General features: G+C 43.2%; 1 protein-coding gene and 1 non-coding gene across 2 annotated transcripts in view; both read left to right on the forward strand.

Moving 5' to 3' along the window:
- Positions 1 to 888: 888 nt before the first annotated feature.
- Positions 889 to 21,690, forward strand: part of OPRL1 (opioid related nociceptin receptor 1) — a 38,045-nt gene continuing 17,243 nt past the window's right edge. The window contains exon 1 of the mRNA XM_063300036.1: positions 889 to 1,115. Coding sequence (XP_063156106.1) covers positions 895 to 1,115 — 221 coding nt within the window. The 5' untranslated portion in view covers positions 889 to 894. The remainder of the gene's footprint in view (positions 1,116 to 21,690) is intronic.
- LOC134495089 (U6 spliceosomal RNA) lies at positions 20,713 to 20,814 on the forward strand. The gene has a single exon (XR_010067766.1). It is a non-coding gene; the product is annotated as a U6 spliceosomal RNA (small nuclear RNA).

Raw genomic sequence — 21,690 nt, forward strand, 5'->3', positions numbered from 1 at the left:
TCTTGGCATTCCCCCAATACCCCTCCCTCCTCGCAAGTTGGAATTTTCTTCCGCATCACATCCAGATCTCACTGAAGCATCCTTGGAGCCGGCGAAAGGCAGCCGGAAAGGAGATTTCTGTCTCCCGCCTCAATTCGCTTTGTTTGCCTCGGTTGCCTTCTGGACAGCATGGGTGGACTAAAGCGGCCCCGCTGAGAAGAGCAAGCGCGGGGACCTGCGGACCTGCTTTTTCTGAAAAGAAGCCTCCGTCAAGGTAAGGAAGAAGCTGGCGTGTCCTTTTAAGTTTACCCTGGATTGATTTGTCGGTGCAGAAGACCAGACAGGATGCCCCTTTTGCTGCAAATGCACAAATCCGGGCAAAGGAGAATAGCGATTAGTAATGTTCCTTCCTCGACCCTTGTCCGATCGGATAATTTACCTGCTGGCATTGAAAGATGCTGGCTCAGCTGCAGGGAGCGGGGGGCGGGGGGCGGGCAAGGGATGCATTCTGCACATGTACAGATGGAAGGAGGGTTGGCCGGTGAGGGGGCTCACCAAGGCTGCCAAGCTTCTCTCCCCATCCCCCCAAGATATTTGCCATCTCATCCCTTGTGCAAAGGGGTGTGCAGTGATGGCAGGGCACACCGTCCGGCTGTAAAGTACCTTTGGATTGTCTCAGCCAATCCAAGCATCTCCCTTGGGGTCAGCTCAGTGAAGCGGGCAGAAGACCGGTCTTCTGCTGATTGCGCAAGAATGGCTTGGGCTTTGCTGGTGTGCTTTCCTCACACCTGGCCCCTTATGGGTCACTGTGCCTGAAAACTGGTTTATTGTATCCTCCTCAACTCTGTCTTTTTTCCCCTTCCCCCAGTCTCTCTTCCTTCCTAACTCCAGAGCTGACAGTCGTGTGCATTCAGGATGGACCCGTTTTTTCACACCCAAGTTGGGGACGTCCTTTACATGTCCAAGCTGGTGAATGACTCATCCCTGTGGAACTTCAGCTTGGGCGACTGGTTCCACAACAGGACAACTGACGGGTTCCTCCCCATGCAGATCAAGGTCACCATTGTGATTGTTTACTCCATTGTCTGCATTGTGGGACTCGTGGGCAACTGCTCGGTCATGTATGTGATCATCAGGTGAGCACACGTACGCGGGACAAATTCAGGATGCGCGCCGGCTTGGACAGAGCTCCCCCAAAGTGAGGGCACACTAAAGTTCACTTCCGGGATTTTTTCTCAGTGGAGAATTTGCATTCCATGCAGAGTGATTAAAAAGACAAGGGTGCTTCAGAGTATGTGCAAAATTCTTTCCTCTTGCTGCTGAGCAGGGGCAGCTCAGCTCCAAGGCACCTAGACGCCGCGAATGGTGGTGGTGTGGGGGAAGATTTCTCATGGAGTAATGCTAATTCTAATACAATGGAAATAATATGAAATGCTGCTGTAGCTGTAGAAATATAAACATTAGTTCACTGGCTGTGTCTACTCCCAGGTTGTGCTTGAGTTCAGTGGGCGGGTCTTTGTGTGCAAGACCACTCAAATGGAACGGAGGAACAAGGGAGGTGTGAATACCAGTATCCAACTAGGACAGATCTTTGGGGAGGAGGGGGCGAGGGGCCAAAGAGGTCAAGTGCAATGCAAACCAGTAGCGGCCTTATCCCTGTTTGAATCTTTGGACATTAATGTGATGAAGGCTGTTAATGGGTCCCAAACATCTAACCCCAGTAGGAATACTAGAAGGCCATTCCTAATGGGAATGATCAACGCAAGGGACGCATTGCTTCCTGGAAGTCGCACCCCAAGTCTCTGGCTAGACAGGTGCCTCCATGCCCTCTTGCAGTTGACTCCATTAGTTGTCTCCCACAGGTGCTGGATAAAACCTTATCTTTTATTCAGAACAGCTTTCTGGAGCTGCGTGGTTCTTGTGCAGCAGAAAAGGCTCTCAGATGCATGCCAGCCTCGTGGCTTTGCTAGGATCAGAGGACAGTCCTTGAAATCTGTGCTAAAAGGCAAATAAAATCTCGCTCGCTTTTTCATTCACTCACTTTGGTTTGTATGCATCTGTCTCTGTTCTCTTGCTTATCGGAACTGATAGGCAAGCTTTTCCCCCCGTGAAAGTCTACATTCTCTCACGGTTCATTCTTGGGGAGGGTGCATGGATGAAACAGCCCGTGGGTGGAGCAAAAGCCACATTGGGCAGGGACATCCCTTCTTTCTTGGGTACATCCCCTTATGTCTTCTTTGACACTCTTCGCTCCCTTGCAAAGCAGCAGGCTGCAAGGGTAGGTAGGTTTTACTGAAGTTGTGAACCGATTTCTTACAAAGGGATTGGGAAGAGGTGAAATGTCATATGACACTAACATGTGGCTCTAGTTATACTGACATTGTTTTCAAAGCTCATTACTTGCATCTGGCAGTGAGCATAGACTGCCAAAGGATTTTTTGGGTTTGTTTTTTAATGCCTTCAAGTCAGGACTGACTTCAGTGACAGTCCATGGAGTTTTCTTGGCAACGTTTTTTGGAAGACATTTACCACGGCCACCTTCTTCCTGTGGCTGAGAGAAGGAGACGGGTCCAAAATCTTTGGCTAGCTTTGTGCCCAAGACAGGATTAGAACTCATGGATTCTTGGTTGCTAGTTCATCCCCTTTAACCACTACCTCACACTGACTCTACAACACAAGATTAGCCAATTCTATACATCACGAGCAAAGGTATGAATGCAGTCTCTTCAGTAGCTAAGGCTGCACCATTTCTGCAGAAGAACGAGATGGAATCATAGCACCGTCGGATAGGAAGCGGACTTGGCAGTCTTCTAGTTCAGTCCTGTCAAGGGTAGAAATCCTCAAACGATCCCAGGAAAAATGGCTGCCCCACTTTTGCTTGAGAAATTCCCATGACGGAGATAGGCTGTTCCACTACTTCACAGCTCTCACAAAAAATTCCTCCTTTTTCAAGTTTGGATCTCCCTCTGTGAAGCTTCTACTTATCGGTCCTTGTCCTTCTCTTGGGTGCTGTGGAGCATAAATCTATAAGGACTTCTTCCTTGTCATACCTCTTCCAAGAGTAGAGGTATGCTCCCATGGGTCTCCTCAGCCTTGTTAGAACCCTTTTCTTCTGGCAACCCAAGTTTTTGCAGAAGAATAAAAAAAAATCTTTACTCTTAAAATATATATATATTTTATAAAGAAATAAAATTTCAAGGGGAAAAGAGAGGAGTGAAAAATGTCCTAGATGAACTGAGCAAGCTCAAGAGCCATAGAAAATGGATTGTTTTAGTGAGGGAAGAGACAGAAGAGGATGTGGGAGACAAGTAATGGAGTCAACTGCAAGAGGGCATGGCTGCCTGCTTGGGACACTGAACAGGGCCTGTACAATGCAACATCCCCGCATGGGATCCCCAACCCTACCTCTCGAGGGTAACTATGCCCAGCCCCTTCAATTCCTCTCTGTAGGACTTAGCTTCTAGCCCCACTTAATTTTCGTTCTTTGCATCTGCTTCAGTTTACCTGTATCCTTTCTTAAGAAATGTGATGCCCCAAACTGAAGAGAGGTACTTGAAGAGAGGCCCAACCAAGAGAGCAATAGAGTGGTGCTAACCCTTGCTGGGATTCAAAACTCTATTTCTATTTATGAAGCCTCAGTGATTTTGCAGCTGTGCACACATCAGATGCACATTCAGCTTCTGATCCACTGCAGTCCCATGAGCCTTTTCACACATGCACGTAGTCCTTGCTTAAAGACCATTACCGTTTAACATTTGGAATGTGCTAACTTTGGCTCAACTTCAGTCTATGAGAAATAATGTTGAACTTTCCGGTGAATTTCAGGAATAAACAATAATTTGTAAGTACAGGTAGTCCTCACTTAACCATCACAATTGGGACTGGAATTTTGGTTGCTAAGTGAAGCAGTCATTAAGCAAATCTGACCCAATTTTACAATCTTTTTTTGCGGCAGTCCTTAAGTGAATCACTTCAGGTGTTAAGCGAACCACATGGTCGTTAAGCGAATCACGTGGTTCCCCATTGATTTTGCTTGCCAGAAGCCAGCTGGCAAGGTCAAAAATGGTGATCACGTGACCACTGGATGCTGCGATCATCATAAATGCGAACTGGTTGCCAAGTGCCCAAATCGTATTCACGTGACCATGGGGAATGCTGCAAGGGCCATAAGTGTGAGGACTGGTCATAAGTTGTTTTTTTCATCACTGTTGTAAGCCCAAACCATCACTATGGTTGTTAAGTGAGGACTCTCTGTACTCTCACTACGAATTACAGATGTTTCGTTTTCAGATGCAGTGCCCCCCCATCTCTGGAATAAAGCAGAGGAAGAAGTAGCGTGGTGCTGGTTCTGTAGAAGGAAGTAATGCCGTGTTTCCAAGGGTTTGGGGCAATTCTCTTATTTGTCCCAGGGGTTTAATGAGAGAGATGGCTGCTGAGCAGTTTTCTGGTGCCTCCTAAAAGAAACTAAATTAATCCAGAAATTGAAATGAGAGGTAGACGAATAATTCTCATGGGTCTCAATAGGATGTCATGCCTTGAATTTAGAAAGAAATGAAGAAATATGCAGGAGGGATATAGATAGTTTGGTCCAAGAATAGGAGACATACTGTGAATTCTCTGTTCTCGTAATAAACCAACTTCATATCTATTTGTACGTAGGGAATTACACCATGTAAGTGCGTTTAGCTTGTAGCATTAGATAACAGTACTTGCCCATATGCAGAACATGCACACTGAGGAAGGGGGAAGAAAGAGGTACAAAACCAAGAATGGTATAAGGGTGGTAAAGAAAAGATGGAAAGGAAGCATATATAACTAGAACAAAATGGTTTTTAATCAATGGTTGTAAACCGCCCAGAGTCCCCGAGGAGGAGATGGGCGGGGACAAATTAGATAGATAGATAGATAGATAAACAAATAAAAGGAAAGCAAAATTATGTTGCTCCTTTTCCCGTGTTTCTTGCAGTCTTCCACAATCATGGAATCAAGAAATCTGTTCAAACAGAAGCTGAGAGCTACAGAGCTCTGTCTATATTTTCCTTTTGACAATGCAGTAGGACAGGGAAGAGTAACATGTAGCCCTCCGGACCTTGCTGAAATGGAACTCCCAGCATCCCTCATTCCTGGCCATCCTGCTCGAGGGCTGCCTGGTGTTCCACTTCGACAATGCTTGGCAGTCTCTGCCCTGTCTTCCAGCCCGTTCCAGTGTTGTTCCAGTCCAACCAAAGAGACCTACTTTCATTCCAGAATCCGAACCGCATGTCCTGCTGCAAGGTTCCTCTGCGTCTTCCTTAGCCTCCAAAATGAGTCATGCAGCCACGCAGGCAGATAAAACACCGCAACTAATCAAGCTGGGTTTGATTTTACCTACACAATATTCCATCAGTTTTGTGTAGTGTTTTACCGGTGCACACACGTTCTCCCGTGCATTTATCAAGCCTTGGTGCCGTTTTATCAAATGTGCTGTTTCTTGCTGTCCTAGCAATGCAGGAGACAAAGGGACTTCTGTTTGGCTGTTTACTGATGGCCATAATAAAAAGTGCTACAGCATTCAATAAATGGTGAGTGTTCAACATGAAGATGATACTCAAGTCAAGATAATCAGTTAAGTTAAGAGTGCTGGGCTCAGTTAACAACATATTAAACAGAGAGGGAGCCATCTTTTTCTCTTAACTGAGCTTTAATCTTAGCTCTAAGGGGAAAGGGTGGGGGGATGAAAGAAAAAAAAATCACTGTTCTTGAATGTTATTTTTGCCACAAAACTTCCATTCTATGTGCACGTTATCCCAATATATACCATTTTGTATGCCATTAAAAACAACAACTGAGAACTATATTGCAGACCTGGGAGGTATGGAAAAGCTAAGCTCTAACTATATTAATGTTCCTATATTATTCCACAGGGTGCAGATCAAGCTTAAACATAGGGACAGAAGGTATCGTCAGACATCCTTAACATGAAATGCTAGTCTAAATCAAAACAGCTTTTTGCATGCTTCCTGCCAACAAATTCTCTTTTCAAGGCACCAAATACATTTCCTGCAATCTCTGGTGCCTGTACTAATCTGTTTCATTATACGCAGACAGAGGGAATTTGCAAGTGCAAATAAAGAGACAGAGACCGTCTTTATTGTGGGAGCAAAATGCCAGAGGCTTCTAATGGTAAAATTGTACAGTCACTGTGACCTGGTTGGTGTATGATTGTCAAAGGTAGAAGCTTATGTTTACAAGTGGATCTAGTGTTCTTTTTCAACAAGCAATTGGAAAATGAAGGCAGCTGCCTTCACCAAGTTGTATGAACAGCCTGTAAAGTAGCGGTACCATGCTATGAATAAATTGTCCTTTTAGGTATAATTTTCCCATTAAGTTGGGGAAACTTGCTTCAGAGACAGCTGATTGTTTATGCTGATCATCTTTTCTGCTGGTATACTTTTCTACTATACTTTTTCTGTCCCTGCTATACTTTTTTCAAAGCCAATGACGGTGAAAACTGTTTTTGAAGGTCAAAGGAAAAAGATGAATATTATTTTGGTTTAAAAAAATACTCTTTTCTAGACTGCTAGTAAGTGGTGGATTTGTCCAGGAGTGTTTGGACAAAGCACTTGGTGACCACTTGTTCCCTGGGATTGTATTGTGTTGTTGATCATCTGTTATTCTCCTGTGAGCTGAAAATCCTTCATGGTATCCAGGTTTTTGGCTATGGAGTTTCTTTAGATGTTCAGTTTGTTTTGTTCAGGGTTCCAGTCTTTTTGTTCCCTTTTGATAAAAGCAATGAAGTGTAAGGGTTTCCATTTCAGGAGCAATGGTGGGAATGGAAAGTTCTCTCAAGTACCAGAACTTTGAAAGATTTATGATCTGGTCATTGACTGTAAGAAAATTGACTAACTCACTAAATAATTAACTAACAGCCTAAATCATCTTCAGCTTTGGCCAATGGGAAGTCAACAGCATAGAAACCTTCACCAGCACTGTTTTCTTGGAGTGATCTTTGCTTGATATAAAATGGGGATGGGGAATCATTACCCTTTCAGTTACTGTTGGACTACAGATCCAATAATCTCTGAGCCACACGACTGGATAGGATGGGAGCTGGAGTCCATAGATGAAGTTAAGCCACAGATCCCTGTCTTAACTTCCACCCCACCCCACCCCACCCCACCCCATTGTAAAACCCAAGGTTCAAACCAAACCATAACTCATGGCAGCCTGTAAACCTTTGAAAAGAACCCCACAACCTGTTTCCCATTAGAATTCAGGTGCAGATTGCATAAATATTTTGTTTCTCAGGTTTTTTTAAAATTATATAAAGCCTGCTTTTGGATAGTAGCAATGGTTTCTATTATTTTTATGGATTATTTGGCAATCATTGTTTGCCAAAAAAAAGTTTCTCTTTCCTGGTGTCTCTGGGTCAAGTGGCAGGAGGCAATGTCTTATCAAGAGATGAATTATGCCTTCAGATTTCTGACGATGGAAAGAAATGGAGAAAACTTGCCTGCCTCCTTCTAATCCCCCCTCCTTTACAATAGCTGCAATAAAATAATTAGATGAATATAGTTTTATGAGTTGTATTCATTTCAGGGGCATCCGGGAGTTGGGGTGGGTTTAAAAAAGTCAAGGTGATGTCAGCCTTTTATACACAGGCCATGCTTGCAGTGTTTGTAAAAAAAAAAAAAAAGGTGGGTAGGATTCACTTGCTCAGTTGTGACTGCTTTTTTGACTTTTTTAAAGCCCTCCCAATGAATGCCCCTGGCTCAGCTGAAAATCCTCTAGCTCAAATACTGTAGAACTGAAAAAGGAGGGCTGAACCCCCTTTCTCTCAAGCAAATGTTGCCATCTGGCACAATTAAGGCTGGGCGTTTGCTTTTTATTTATTTATTTATTTATATTTATTTATTAATCAAATTTATCACCGCCCATCTCTCAAAAGGGACTTTTACTGCTAAAGGAGTTCATGAGCACTGAGAACAGTCTTTGACATCTCAAAATGTGGGTGCACTAAAAATGTGACTCCAATTCACGGGACAGGGGTTACAGGTTGGAAGGCATTTCAACTTGTCGAAACTTGACGGCAGTGAGGAATGTTTCTGGTCACATAGAATTAGTCTTCAGGCTCCGAATGTCTCTTTCATTTCTCCCAAATCTTGACATTTCATCAGGATTTAAACATTAATTTTGGAACGGTAGCCTATGGAACTCATAGCTCTTGCATTGTACCTGTGACTTTCTCTCCTATCTTCTCAGGCCCTGATGAAATATCCCTAATAAGGGTGGGAATATTCAGTTAGCAGATTTGGTTTCAGATTGTTTCAGTCAAATCTCCAATCCAGTTTGGGTTTCCAAATGGAACCTGCTCTTGGATCTCAACGGTTGAATTGTTGATGCTTCCAAATCAGTTCAGGCAGCTTGGATGACTTCTGAGCCTGATTACCCAGTTCGGGAACCCAAAATTAAATCAGGTTAGTCCTTCAAAGAGTAATAGAGGACTGAACCTGGTTGTAAACCCACATGGAATCAACTATTCAAATTGGATAGCAAACCCACATTGAGTTAACAATTTGATCAGATTACACACCATCACTGGAAGAAGGAGGAGAAGGGGGTGATTGTGTTCCTTTTCCATCTTTCCTGTCTCTTTTGAACTCATATTTTTAAGCTACTTTACAGAGCCACATTCTCCAAAAATGATTTTGCAACATGCAGCAACCTCAGAATCGTTACAGGAAGCACAGAAGGGCAATCGACCTTAAAATATGGGCATAACTGCATACTGTAGCTGAACAGCTACCCTATTCCAAACCTGAAGACTTTAAAAACAAACACCAGCCCTTTCAGTTGAGCTTGGAAACCTTTTGGTAGCTGGGATGCAATGCTTTATCCCTGCATTTACATCTACCGATGCCATAGTAAAATTGAGACAAGGGACGGTGATGATGAGCATCATCTTCAGTCACCCTGAGATTGCTTTGCGTGTGTGTGCACACATTGTGTTCTTTTAAATGGCTGCATTTAGAGAGGTAAGTTGGGACAGAGCATAGGGACAGAACAAATTATAAATGTAATAAAGTACCTGTGCCAAACTGTTGTAAAATTTGGAAATTAAAAAGCAATGGAACGGCAGAGGATTTGTTTCTTTTCTACTTTAGAAACAGAGAGAGAGAGAGAGAGATTCCTGGAACCTTTAAGACAAATCAATGTTATTGTATCATAAGATGTTTTGGATCAAGCCTAAGTCGTCATATGAATGGAGTAAATTAGAGAGATTTTAAAAGAACATATAATTCTAGAATGTGGGAGAAAGGGGAGAAAAAAGAGGTGGTGGGAACAAAATAGCTTAGCAAGAGGTCGTCAATAAAATATTGGTCTGTATCCTTGTCTACTGTAAAGTCATCAAAGAACCCTGTGACCCATTAAAGATTTGGAACTCTATTATGAGATTTGTAGTCTTGATAATGTTCGTATTTATGTCATAGTTGCAGTCTGGAGGGGCAGGAAGGGAGAAAGGTGATGTCATGCATGATGTCACTCATCTCCCCTTTCCCTTCCCCAATGGAGGTGACCAAGCATGAATAGCATAACATCTGATATGGAACTTTTAATACTAAATTACCATTTAATATTTCATTTAACATTTGGAATGTGCTAAACTCAGCTTCAGCCTGCGAGAAATAGCATTGAATTTTCTGGTGAATTTCAGGAATAAACAAAAATTTGCAAATATAGCTGCATCACTTTGTTGTTGTTGTTTATTCATTCAGTTGCTTCCGGCTCTTCATGACTTCATGGACCAGCCCACGCCAGACCTTCCTGTCGGTCGTCAATACCCCCAGCTCCCCCAGGGACGAGTCCGTCACCTCTAGAATGTCATCCATCCACCTTGCCCTTGGTCGGCCCCTCTTCCTTTTGCCCTCCACTCTCCCTTGCATCAGCATCTTCTCCAGGGTGTCCTGTCTTCTCATTATGTGGCCAAAGTATTTCAGTTTTGCCTTGAATATCATTCCCTCAAGTGAGCAGTCTGGCTTTATTTCCTGGAGGATGGACTGGTTTGATCTTCTTGCAGTCCAAGGCACTCTCAGGATTTTCCTCCAACACCACAGTTCAAAAGCATCTACCTTCCTTCGCTCAGCCTTCCTTATGGTCCAGCTCTCGCAGCCATATGTTACTACGGGGAACACCATTGCTTTAACAATGTGGACCTTTGTTGTCAGTGTGATGTCTCTGCTCTTAACTATTTTATTGAGATTTGTCATTGCTCTTCTCCCAAGGATTAGGCATCTTCTGATTTCCTGACTGCAGTCAGCATCTGCAGTAATCTTCACACATACAAATACAAAGTCTTTCACTGCTTCTACATTTTCTCCCTCTATTTGCCAGTTATCAATCAAGCTGGTTGCCATAATCTTGGTTTTTTTGAGGTTTAGCTGCAAGCCAGCTTTTGCACTTTCTTCTTTCACCTTCATCATAAGGCTCCTCAGTTCCTCTTCACTTTCAGCCATCAAAGTGGTATCATCTGCATATTTGAGATTGTTCATGTTTCTTCCAGAGATTTTAACTCCAGCCTTGGATTCCTCAAGCCCAGCATGTCGCATGATGTGTTCTGCATACAAGTTGGATAGGTAGGGTGAGAGTATACAGCCCTGCCGTACTCCTTTCCCAATCTTAAACCAGTCCGTTGTTCCGTGGTCTGTTCTTACTGTTGCTACTTGGTCGTTATACAGATTCTTCAGGAGGCAGACAAGATGACTTGGTATCCCCATACCGCTAAGAACTTGCCACAATTCGTTCTGGTCCACACAGTCAAAGGCTTTAGAATAGTCAATAAAACAGAAATAGATGTTCTTCTGAAACTCCCTGGCTTTTTCCATTATCCAGCGGATATTGGCAATTTGGTCCCTAGTTCCTCTGCCTTTTCTAAACCCAGCTTGTACATCTGGCAATTCTCGCTCCATGAATTGCTGAAGTCTACCTTGCAGGATCTTGAGCATTACCTTACTGGCATGTGAAATGAGTGCCACTGTTCGATAGTTTGAACATTCTTTAGTGTTTCCCTTTTTTGGTATGGGGATATAAGTTGATTTTTTCCAGTCTGATGGCCATTCTTGTGTTTTCCAAATTTGCTGGCATATAGCATGCATTACCTTGACAGCATCATCTTGCAAGATTTTGAACAGTTCAGCTGGGATGCTGTCGTCTCCTGCTGCCTTGTTATTAGCAATGCTTCTTAAGGCCCACTCAACCTCACTCTTCAGGATGTCTGGCTCTAGCTCACTGACCACACCGTCAAAGCTATCCCCGATATTGTTATCCTTCCTATACAGGTCTTCTGTATATTCTTGCCACCTTTTCTTGATCTCTTCTTCTTCTGTTAGGCCCTTGCCATCTTTGTTTTTGATCATACCCATTTTGGCCTGGAATTTACCTCCAATGTTTCTAATTTTCTGGAAGAGGTCTCTTGTCCTTCCTATTCTATTGTCTTCTTCCACTTCCACGCATTGCTTGTTTAAAAGTAATTCCTTATCTCTTCTGGCTAACCTCTGGAATTTTGCATTTAATTGGGCATATCTCCCCCTATCACTGTTGCCTTTTTCTTTCCTTCTTTCTTGGGCTACTTCGAGGGTCTCAGCAGACAGCCATTTTGCCTTCTTGGTTTTCTTTTTCTTTGGGATGTATTTTGTTGCCGCCTCCTGAACAATGTTGCGAACTTCTGTCCAGAGTTCTTCCGGGACCCTATCTACTAAGTCCAGTCCCTTAAATCGATTCTTTACCTCCACTGCATATTCCTGAGGGATATTAGTGAGCTCATATCTAGCTGATCTGTGGGTCTTCCCTAATCTCTTTAGTCTGATCCTAAATTGTGCAAGAAGAAGTTCGTGATCAGAACTACAGTCAGCTCCAGGTCTTGTTTTTACCGACTGTAGAGATGTCCGCCACCTTTGGCTGCAAAGGATGTAGTCAATCTGATTTCGGTGTTGTCCATCTGGTGAAGTCCATGTATAAAGCCGTCTCTTAGGTTGTTGGAAGAGAGTGTTTGTTATGCAGAGTGAGTTGTCTTGGCAAAATTCTATCAGCCTATGTCCTGCTTCGTTTTGTTCTCCCAGGCCATGCTTACCTGTAATTCCAGGTGTCATTTGACTGCCCACCTTAGCATTCCAGTCTCCTGTGATGAAAATAACATCTCTTTTAGGCGTGTTGTCCAGTAGGTGCTGCAGATCCTCATAGAACTGCTCTACTTCAGCGTCTTCAGCATCTGTGGTTGGGGCGTATATTTGGATCACTGTGATGTTAGATGGCTTGCCCTGAATTCGAATTGAGATCATTCTGTCGTTTTTTGGATTGTATCCAAACACTGCTTTAGCCACTTTACTATTAATTATGAAGGCTACTCCATTTCTTCTGTGGCCCTCTTGTCCACAGTAGTAGATCTGGTGGTCATTTGATGTGAAGTGGCCCATTCCAGTCCATTTCAGTTCACTGACGCCCAAAATGTCTATCTTGAATCTTGACATCTCACCAATAACCACATCCAATTTGCCCTGGCTCATAGATCTTACATTCCAGGCTCCAGTGGTGTGTTGATCCTTAGAACATCGGATTCGCCGTTCACCACCAGCACCGTCGGCCGCTAGCCGTCGTTTTGGCTTTGAGCTAGCTGCGTCATCACGTCTGGGGCTAGTTGAGCTCATCCTCTGTTCCTCCCCAGTAGCATTTTGACCATCTTCCGACCTGGGGGTCTCATCTTCCGATGGTATACCGACATATCTCTGGTTGTACTGATCCATTTAGTTTTCACGGCAAGAATACTGGGGTGGGTTGCCATTACCTTCCCCAGGGATCGCATTTAGTCTGACCTCTCTGTCATGACCTTCCCGTCTTGGGTGGCCCTTCACGGTTTAGCTCATGGCATCATTGAGGTGCTCAAGCTCCAGCACCACGACAAGGTAACGATCCTTTGCTGAAGAGCTGCATCACTACAAATGCTTTTTCCCAGCTTCCTTGTCACCTGAGCAGACTTGCTGTTATTAGACAAGCTGCCAATAGACTCACCTTCTGTCTTTCAATTGTCTGTCTCTCTCCTCCCTTCCATTCTTTTCTCGGCCTCTGCGCCATTTCTTGCATCAACCTTCCTTCCTCTCCTGGTCCTGTTAGCAGCTTTTGATATCATTGGCCACGGCATCTTTCTGGGTAGACAACAAGGATTGGGGGCTGGAGGCCATGTTTTGCAGTCCTCCTCTTCCTTCCTTAGTGAAGAGTTTCAGTCAGTTGTTGCACTGGAGCTCAGCTCACTGGCCATTCTTTGGTGGGGTGCCAGAAGGTTAAGTTATTTTCTTCCTACTTAATATTTACAGGTAGTCCTCGCTTAACGACCATTTGTTTAGCAGTGGTTCGGACTTACGATGACACTGAAAAAACCAACTTACGACCAGTCTTGCACTTACAGCCGACTCAGCGTCCCCACAGTCACGTGCTCACCATTTGGGTGCTTGGCTTCTGGCTCGCATTTACGACCATCCCAGCGTCCCACGGTCACCATTGCCATTTTCGACCTTCCTAGCCACCTTCCAGGAAGCAAAATCAATGGGGAACAGTGTGATTTGCTTAATGACCATGATTCGCTTAATGACTGCCACAAAAAGGTCATAAAATCAGGTTGGATGTCCTTAACAAGCACATTGCTTAGCAGCTGAATTTCCAGTTCCAACTGTGGTTGTTAAGTGAGGGCTACCTGTACATGGAACTGCTGGGAGATGCCATCTGTTGATTTTTGCTGAGGTGCACTGATGAATTCAATTGTGTATCACCATCCCAGGTTAATCTGGAAATGCTATAGAAGTCAACGCATGGAAGCTTTGGAGCCTGGATAGGAAACAGGTGGAAGTTCAACTGTAGCAAGATAGAGGTACTATATCAGAGAGGTTTTCTGTCGGCCCTGGTGTTGACTCTGGATGGGGAGACATTGCCTCTGAAGAAACAGCTCCATAACTTGGGGTCCTCTTAGACTCATGGCTACTGCTGGATGGAGGCTGTGGCCAGGGGGTGGTCTTCACTCCCTGGCTGGAGTACAAGTGGCAGCCCTATTCAGAGGAGGAGGAATTTGCAATGGTAACATACATTGACCCCTGTCTGGGCTACTACAATGCATTCTACATGAGGTTGCCTTTGAAGACCACTTAGAAATGGCAGTTGCCACGGACCAATTGATTGATCATTTGGTTACATTTATTTATAAGGTGGCCCATTTACTGGGGGCATGCACCATCATGAACTTGTTATGTCAGATCATGGAATCATGGACTCATGGACTTGTAGAATCATAGGGTTGGAAGGGAACTTGGAGGTCTTCTAGTCCAACCCCCTGCCCAAGGCAGGAGTGCTCATGCCATCTCGGACAAACGGTTGTCCAATCTCTTCCTGAAAACCCCCAGCAATGGAGCACCCATAACTCCGGGAGGCCAGCTGTTCCACTGCTTCATAGTTCTCGCTGTCAGGAAATTCCTCCTGGTTTCCAGCTTGGATCTCCCTCTGATGAGCTTCCACCCATGGCTCCTTGTCCCACCCTCAGGTGCCATGGAGAATAAGTCAACGCCCTTTCCCCTGTGGCAGCCCTTCGAGTATTGGAAGATGGCTATCACGTCCCCACTCTGTCTTCTCTTCGTTAAGCTAAACACACCCAGTTCCTTTAGCCGTTCTTCGTAGGACTGAGCCTCCAGACCCTTATCATCTTGGTTGCTCTTCTCTGCACTCTTTCTAGGGCCTCAGCACCTTTTTTTTGTATTGTGGTTACCAGAATAGGATACAGGATTCCAACTGGGGCCTCACTGGTGCGGTATAGAGTGGTACCGTCACTGTCACACTAGATCAATGAGCTCTGCCTTGGTTTTCTGTAGGTTTTGTAGGTTTCTAGGTACGGTTCAAAGAGCTGATGTTATTTATTTGTTTGTTTGTTTGTTTGTTGCATTGATATGGCCTATCAATTACCCTATCCTATAAAGCCCTCTATGGCTTGGTGTCTAGATATCTGCAGGACTGCTTTCTCTGACCAGAATCGATATGTGAAAAATGCTTCCCGGGGGAAACGGCTTGTGATCTCCCACTTTCATGACATGAGGGAAACAGGTATGGAGGCACTGCTCCTCAATGTGGGCCCCTGTTTTATGGAAGCTGGGCCTCCAGGTGTGTTGGAGTCGCAGCTTTCCAACATCCAGCCAAATGTCCAAATTCCGTTACTAGTTGGGAATTCCAGAAGTCACAGTCCTAATGCACCAAGTGTGGGAAGACTGCTGATAGCAGATGTCTCTTTTTATACATGTGGGTATGTGTTAAGTCATTTTACTTTTCCTGAGATTAGTTTTGCACGGTGAGAATTGTTTTCTCTAAGCATTCAGAGGTCATCCTTAAACTTGCAGTGATGTAATCATTTCATTTACAAACAAACTGTTCATCTGTTTGCCTGAATACATAGGTAATCATCCCCTGTTTCTTTCCCTGGTTTCTAAATACATTCATGAGAAGATAGAAATATACCAACTGCAAGCGTTCTCACTTAGTGGCCGATGCCCAACTTTCTGATATGGTCATTTGACTAATCAATAAAGTTATTCATTCATTCATTCACTTAACAGGGGCAGCTCAAACTGATTCCTCAGTTTGACTCCATAGGTCCTTCCTTCCTTCCTTCCTTCCTTCCTTCCTTCCTTCCTTCCTTCCTTCCTTCCTTCCTTCCTTCCTTCCTTCCTTCCTTCCTTCCTTCCTTCCTCTGTCTTTCTCCTTTAGTCTTTTTAGTCAGGTCTTTAACTAAGTTATCTTGGAAGCAGGCATTGCACTGATGGAATTCTTCTCTTCCAACCTATCCAGCTTGATTGCTTGATGATGACATTTTAGAAGAAGTGTGATCAGATTTATCAGAATAAGGAGCTGAATCTTAAAAAAAACAATTATCTTAGAAAGAAAAAAACATTTCAGTCTCCAAGAGGAAGTAGGAATAGTGTCCAGATCTGGGTCTTCCCAAAGTCTCATGAGTTTGTTCTTCAGTGGGTTGTAGAAAAACAGGCAGGCCATCTAAAAAGTTTCATTAATTTGGTACCAATTGAAGAGAGTATCTCTAGCTCAGGGCTGAACTGTGGAGTCCCTGGTGCTCTCTGAGCCTGGTTGTTTTCTTGCAGACGTTTCATTGCCGGACTAGGCGACACTGAAGAGGTTGCCGAGCCTGGCAATGAAACGTCTGCAAGAAATCAGCCAGGCTCAGAGAGCACCAGGGACTCCACAGGATCATTAATTTGCTTTCACATTGGCGTATATGGAAAATACAAATGTGGATATGAGGAAAAAAAATGAATGGCCCCTAGGGTTACTTTCTAATTGGAGAAAATGGGTAGCAGCGTCTCTCCAGTAACAGTGCTTTGAGATGTATATTTTGCTTTTGCCACACTTCATTTTCTCCTCTCTATTAATTCTGTCTCATCTGAGTTTGATGGATTGGAGTGGGTGAGAAAAAATTGTGTCACTTTCCTCACTTCTTGTTTTTCCAACCAGCCCTGTTTCTCCTTTCAACTTCACTAACATCTTCCTTTTTCCATTGCAATCCATTAATTTGAGATGTTAAATCCCACATGGTGTTGCTTTTTCATCTGTCTTGGGTATTCTTAGTTTTATAGGCAGTGCTATTTTTCCTTCACCCATAACTAAGCGTATAACATCATGCATGGCCTGGAAAAAGTGGACAGGGAGAAGTTTCCTCTCTCTATATTAGGACTAAGCTCACCCAATGAAGCTGATTGGAAGGAGATTTAGAACAGATGAGAAAAAAACACTCTTCATGCTGCCCATAATTGACCCCTGGAATTCACTGTTGCAAGAAAGAATAACAGCTACCAACTTGGATGGCTTTTAAAGAGGATTGGAGGCAGGTCAGTTGAAAGCTATTTGGTGTTGTTTCTTTTTTTTCCCCCAAAAAATTATTAAGTTTCAAGAGAAGGGTAAAAGCTACGAAAAAACAAAAAACTACAAAAAAGCACTAAAAAGTGTGAAACACAAGAGCATTTTTTTTTTCAAAATTACAGAAAGATGTGACTTCGACTTTTAACAGCAAGGATATACAAAAATGTCCATAATCAATCTTACTCTATATTAAACCAAAACCACATTATTTCTAAAAATCATTCCACTTTAGCACAGTATAAAAACCACTAAGCACAGTGACTCCCCCCTTATATTAAAATAAAGAAAAAAAATCATATAGACCCCTAAACAACTTCCCCCCGCAAAGAAGATAATACTTATTTAATTATTCCCTTCCTACTACTATTCTATATATTTCTGTTAAAAGACTAACACAAACTAAGAAAAATATAAAAAGGAAAGAAAAAGGAAAAGGGCAGAAAGAAAGAAAGAAAAGGATAAGGAAAAAAGAAGAAAGATATATAAAGGAATGAGTCCCCCTGCCAGACAGGAACAGACCACTTCAGTAACTTATCACCTTCTCTAATATTTCAATAAAAGATCTTCCCATAACTCATGTCTTATCAATAAACAAATTATAAAATCCCATCATTCAACCCTGACCAGCAAAAGTCCATTAAGAGTTACCAGGAATTATAACATATATATTTTAACCTTAACCAAATCTATCTATTAACCCAGTGACTTACCACTTTCTCTAAAAGTACAGCAAATTAAAAAAACCAACAACCTCTTATTCCCATATCTTATCTGTTATCTATAAACTAATTTTAAAGCCTTGTCGTTCAGTCCTAGTTAAACAAAAAATCCATTAAGAGCTACCCAAAACACCAACATATATATATTTTAACCATGATCAAATAAGTCCACTTTGTATGCCTTCCATTTACTTTTAAGAATCTTAATCTTTAATCCCTTCAAATGGTGTCCCACAAATTGATTTCTTATCATTTTCTCTTTGTCTCTTCTCAGAAACTTCTTTACAAGTTTTAAGATGTCTCTTTTGTAAATCCAAGATAAGAAAGCTATCCACATCACTCTTCTGATTTATTACTTGTATGTATCCCCATTAATTATTAAGACATCTCCATTAATTATTAAGATATCAGCCAGTTTCATTTGTAAGTCCATTGCAACATTGTTTTCCATGCCCTTCTTGTAGCCTGACCTTTTAAAATCCATTTTCAGATCCACATTCAAATTGGCCTCAGTCTGTTTACCGAGTAAAATCTGCTCCTTTTCCATAACTGCTTTTGAATCCATTCTTATAATAGCAGACATTCTTAAAAACAATTTCTGAGTGCACTGTTCCCAAATATTCTTGAATTCTTCCACAGTCAAATATGTTGCTCCATTCTGTATTTATAGGTCTCTTCTTCTTTAATTATAATCTTTAGCTCTCTCTGGTTTCCTCTAGTCAACCTTCAAAGTCCCCTCTTATCATGTATTTATTTTTTCTAATCAACAACATTTTCCCATGGGAAAATTTCTTGCAGTTGGTTTCAAAATCTTCATATAAATTCTTATAAAATTTTTAACAACCCACAGTAAGTATTCTTCTAATTAATTTCAAAAACTTTTCAAGTCCATCTGGCCCCTTCATCTCTTTCTAGCTTTCCAAAATCAACGTTCTAATGACCCTTTTGCTATTTATTCAAAAGTAAAGTTTTTCCTTTTGAAAGCCTCAAACTTGCATAAAACTTCTTTCATCAAGGATAAAGGGAAACTCACCTGGTGTAATGAAACTTGCCGTTCTGAAGGTTCTTAACACCCAAAAAGCCATTAACAAGCAATTTCCTAAGGTGGTTAAGAGAAGTGGCATGATAAGCTGTCTAAAATGTATAATGGGGTATGAAATGTCTGTGGGAAATGTTTACAGGGTGAAGGAACTTTCTATCATTTATGGTGGACCTGTGGAAAAGCTAAGAAATTCTGGAATCAAATATGTATTATTATTCAAAAGGTTCTCAAAGTGGAATTATAATTGAAACCGGAGCTGTTTCTCTTGGGGTTGATGGACCAACAGTTTGAGAAGCAACATGGAACTCTGTTCTTATATACAGTATGATAACAGCAATGGTGTTCCCCGTAGTAACATATGGCTGCGAGAGCTGGACCATAAGGAAGGCTGAGAGAAGGAAGATCGATGCTTTGGAACTGTGGTGTTGGAGGAAAATCCTGAGAGTGCCTTGGACTGCAAGAAGATCAAACCAGTCCATCCTCCAGGAAATAAAGCCAGACTGCTCACTTGAGAGAATGACATTAAAGGCAAAACTGAAATACTTTGGCCACATAATGAGAAGACAGGACACCCTGGAGAAGATGCTGATGCTGGGGAGAGTGGAGGGCAAAAGGAAGAGGGGCCGACCAAGGGCAAGGTGGATGGATGACATTCTAGAGGTGACGGACTCGTCCCTGGGGGAGCTGGGGGTGTTGACGACCGACAGGAAGCTCTGGCGTGGGCTGGTCCATGAAGTCACGAAGAGTCGGAAGTGACTAAACGAATAAACAACAAAATGATAACAGCAGCAAGGCTCTTAGACGCTCAAAGATGGAAGGATGCACAAATTCCCTCAATGGAGGACTGGATGATTAAGTTGACGGAATTGGCACAAATGGCTAAACTGGCAGCACTGGTAAGAGAAAAAAGTGTAACTGGATTTGTTTCTATCTGGAAGCTGCTTTTGGACTACTTGCTTGTAACGCAAAAAAATGAAGTTCTGATTTTGGGTTTTGAGGATTAAAAAAAAAGAGAGAGAAGAAGTGGGCGAACCCAGTGTCCGATCGAAAGTGCCAAACCATGGCTAAGGCAAGATGACTTTTCCCCAGCATCCAGAGAGCTAAATACTACCAGAGACTGTTGTCTTATGGTCTCAATGTGGGAAGCCTCTGTATGGAGCCCTTGTGGGTGAACCTGGTCCCCTCCTTGCTCCAGACAGGATTTCCGAGGACCCGATCCATTTACCAGCTCCTCTTCTGCCGCGCTGTCAGCTCTGCTCTCCACGGAGCCGCCTTCAGTCTGCCACCGCTTCCCCGGAACTCCCTGGTTGACCATTCTGAGAAGCAAAATGCTGGGCGAAGTTGGCCCTGGGCCTAATCCAGTGGGGATTCTCTTGATTTCTTATGCTCTGACTTCTTGCGTTTGGGCCCACAGCTTCACTTCTTTGTTTTTAGAGTTTATGTCGATTCCAATTTGTAGAATTTGAGGGTACCTGTTGGCTAATTTAAGGGTTGATGTTTTGAATCTTGTTTTGTTTTAATCATACAGCGGATATTTTACGGTATAGGCTCAATTACTCTAAGCAGCCAAAAGCATTGCAATCTGGGTGGGTACACATTTGATCAATCAATCAATCGTGCACAATGTTCATTTTTTTCTTTATTAGATTTCTAAATGTCCATTTCAGGAGGAGGCCAAGGACTCAGTCAAACCAACCTGGAAAAACCCTCAAGTTCCTCCTGGAACTCTGCAAGGTCCATTAGTTGGCTGGGGCAGGCTGGTTTAAACAGGTCCCTCCCTGTTGGGACTGGGTAGCACCGGGGAGGCAATCAGAGAATGATCTGACTTGGCAGAAGACTGACAGTAATATCCTCCACTCTCAGATCTCAACTACCCTGAGACAAAAAACTGGTCTAATGTGTGACACCCCCCCCCCCCCAGTCTGTCTTAGGCTCTTAATGACTCGGGTCAGATCCGTGGTCTCCATGCTGGCCACAGACTTCTGAGCTGCTCAGAATCCATGTGACCTGTGGGCAGATTGAGGTCCCCAAGAACGATAAGTCTTCCGCAGCACATATACTAAAATTGGAACGATACAGAGAAGATTAGCATGGCCCCTGCGCAAGGATGACATGCAAATTCATGAAGCGTTCCATATTTTTTATAATAAGTAAATAATAAAGAACGATATGTCTTGGAGACTCCGTTGCCAACTTGCCAACCGAATCTTGCAGCTTAGACAGGGATGTCACTGTGTATCAGGGAGGCTAGTACAGCAGCCACAAACTCAACAGCTTCCTGGAACTCAGGTTCAATCAGAAGGTCTCCTACAGGTAGTCCTTGCTTAACAACCATTCATTTAGTGACAGTTCAGACTTACGACTATGCTGAAAAAGCAGACTTACAACCAGTCCCCACACTTATGATCATTGTAGCAGCCCCATGTCACATGATCACGATTTGGGTGCTTGGCAACTGGTTCACATTTATGACCATCGCAGCATCCCATGGTCATGCGATTGCCACTTTTGGACCTTCCCGGCTGGCTTCTGGCAAGCAAAATCAAGGGGGAACTGCGTGATTTGCTTAACGACCACATGGTTTGCTTAATGCCTATGGTGATTTGCTTAATGACCGCTGCAAAAAAGGTCATAAAATTGGGTCGGTTTTTCTTAATGACCACTTTGCTTAGCAGCCGAAATTCCGGTCCCAATTGTGGTCATTAAGTGAGGACTACCTGTACTAAATTATCTGTAGACCATCAAAGTCTCCTGGATATCATGTGCTACCCAGCCCCACTGCTCTGGGCCTGCAGCGATGCCAAATGTGGTCCTTTCTGTGAGAATGGAACGCCCTCCTCCAGGCCCACTCAAGTCTTGGTTCTACATGTCAGGTCAGCTGCCTCATCTGCAACTAGATCATGGATGCACGTGGTCATAGTACATACAACAACAGCAGCTGGGGGCCGAGTCCACCAAGGATCTGATGCCCTGGCCTTATGGGAATTGCAATGAAACCAAGCACATCTAATCCGTATC

The sequence above is a fragment of the Candoia aspera genome, chromosome 3 (assembly GCF_035149785.1).
Source record: "Candoia aspera isolate rCanAsp1 chromosome 3, rCanAsp1.hap2, whole genome shotgun sequence".
NCBI classification, from domain to species: Eukaryota; Metazoa; Chordata; class Lepidosauria; order Squamata; family Boidae; genus Candoia; species Candoia aspera.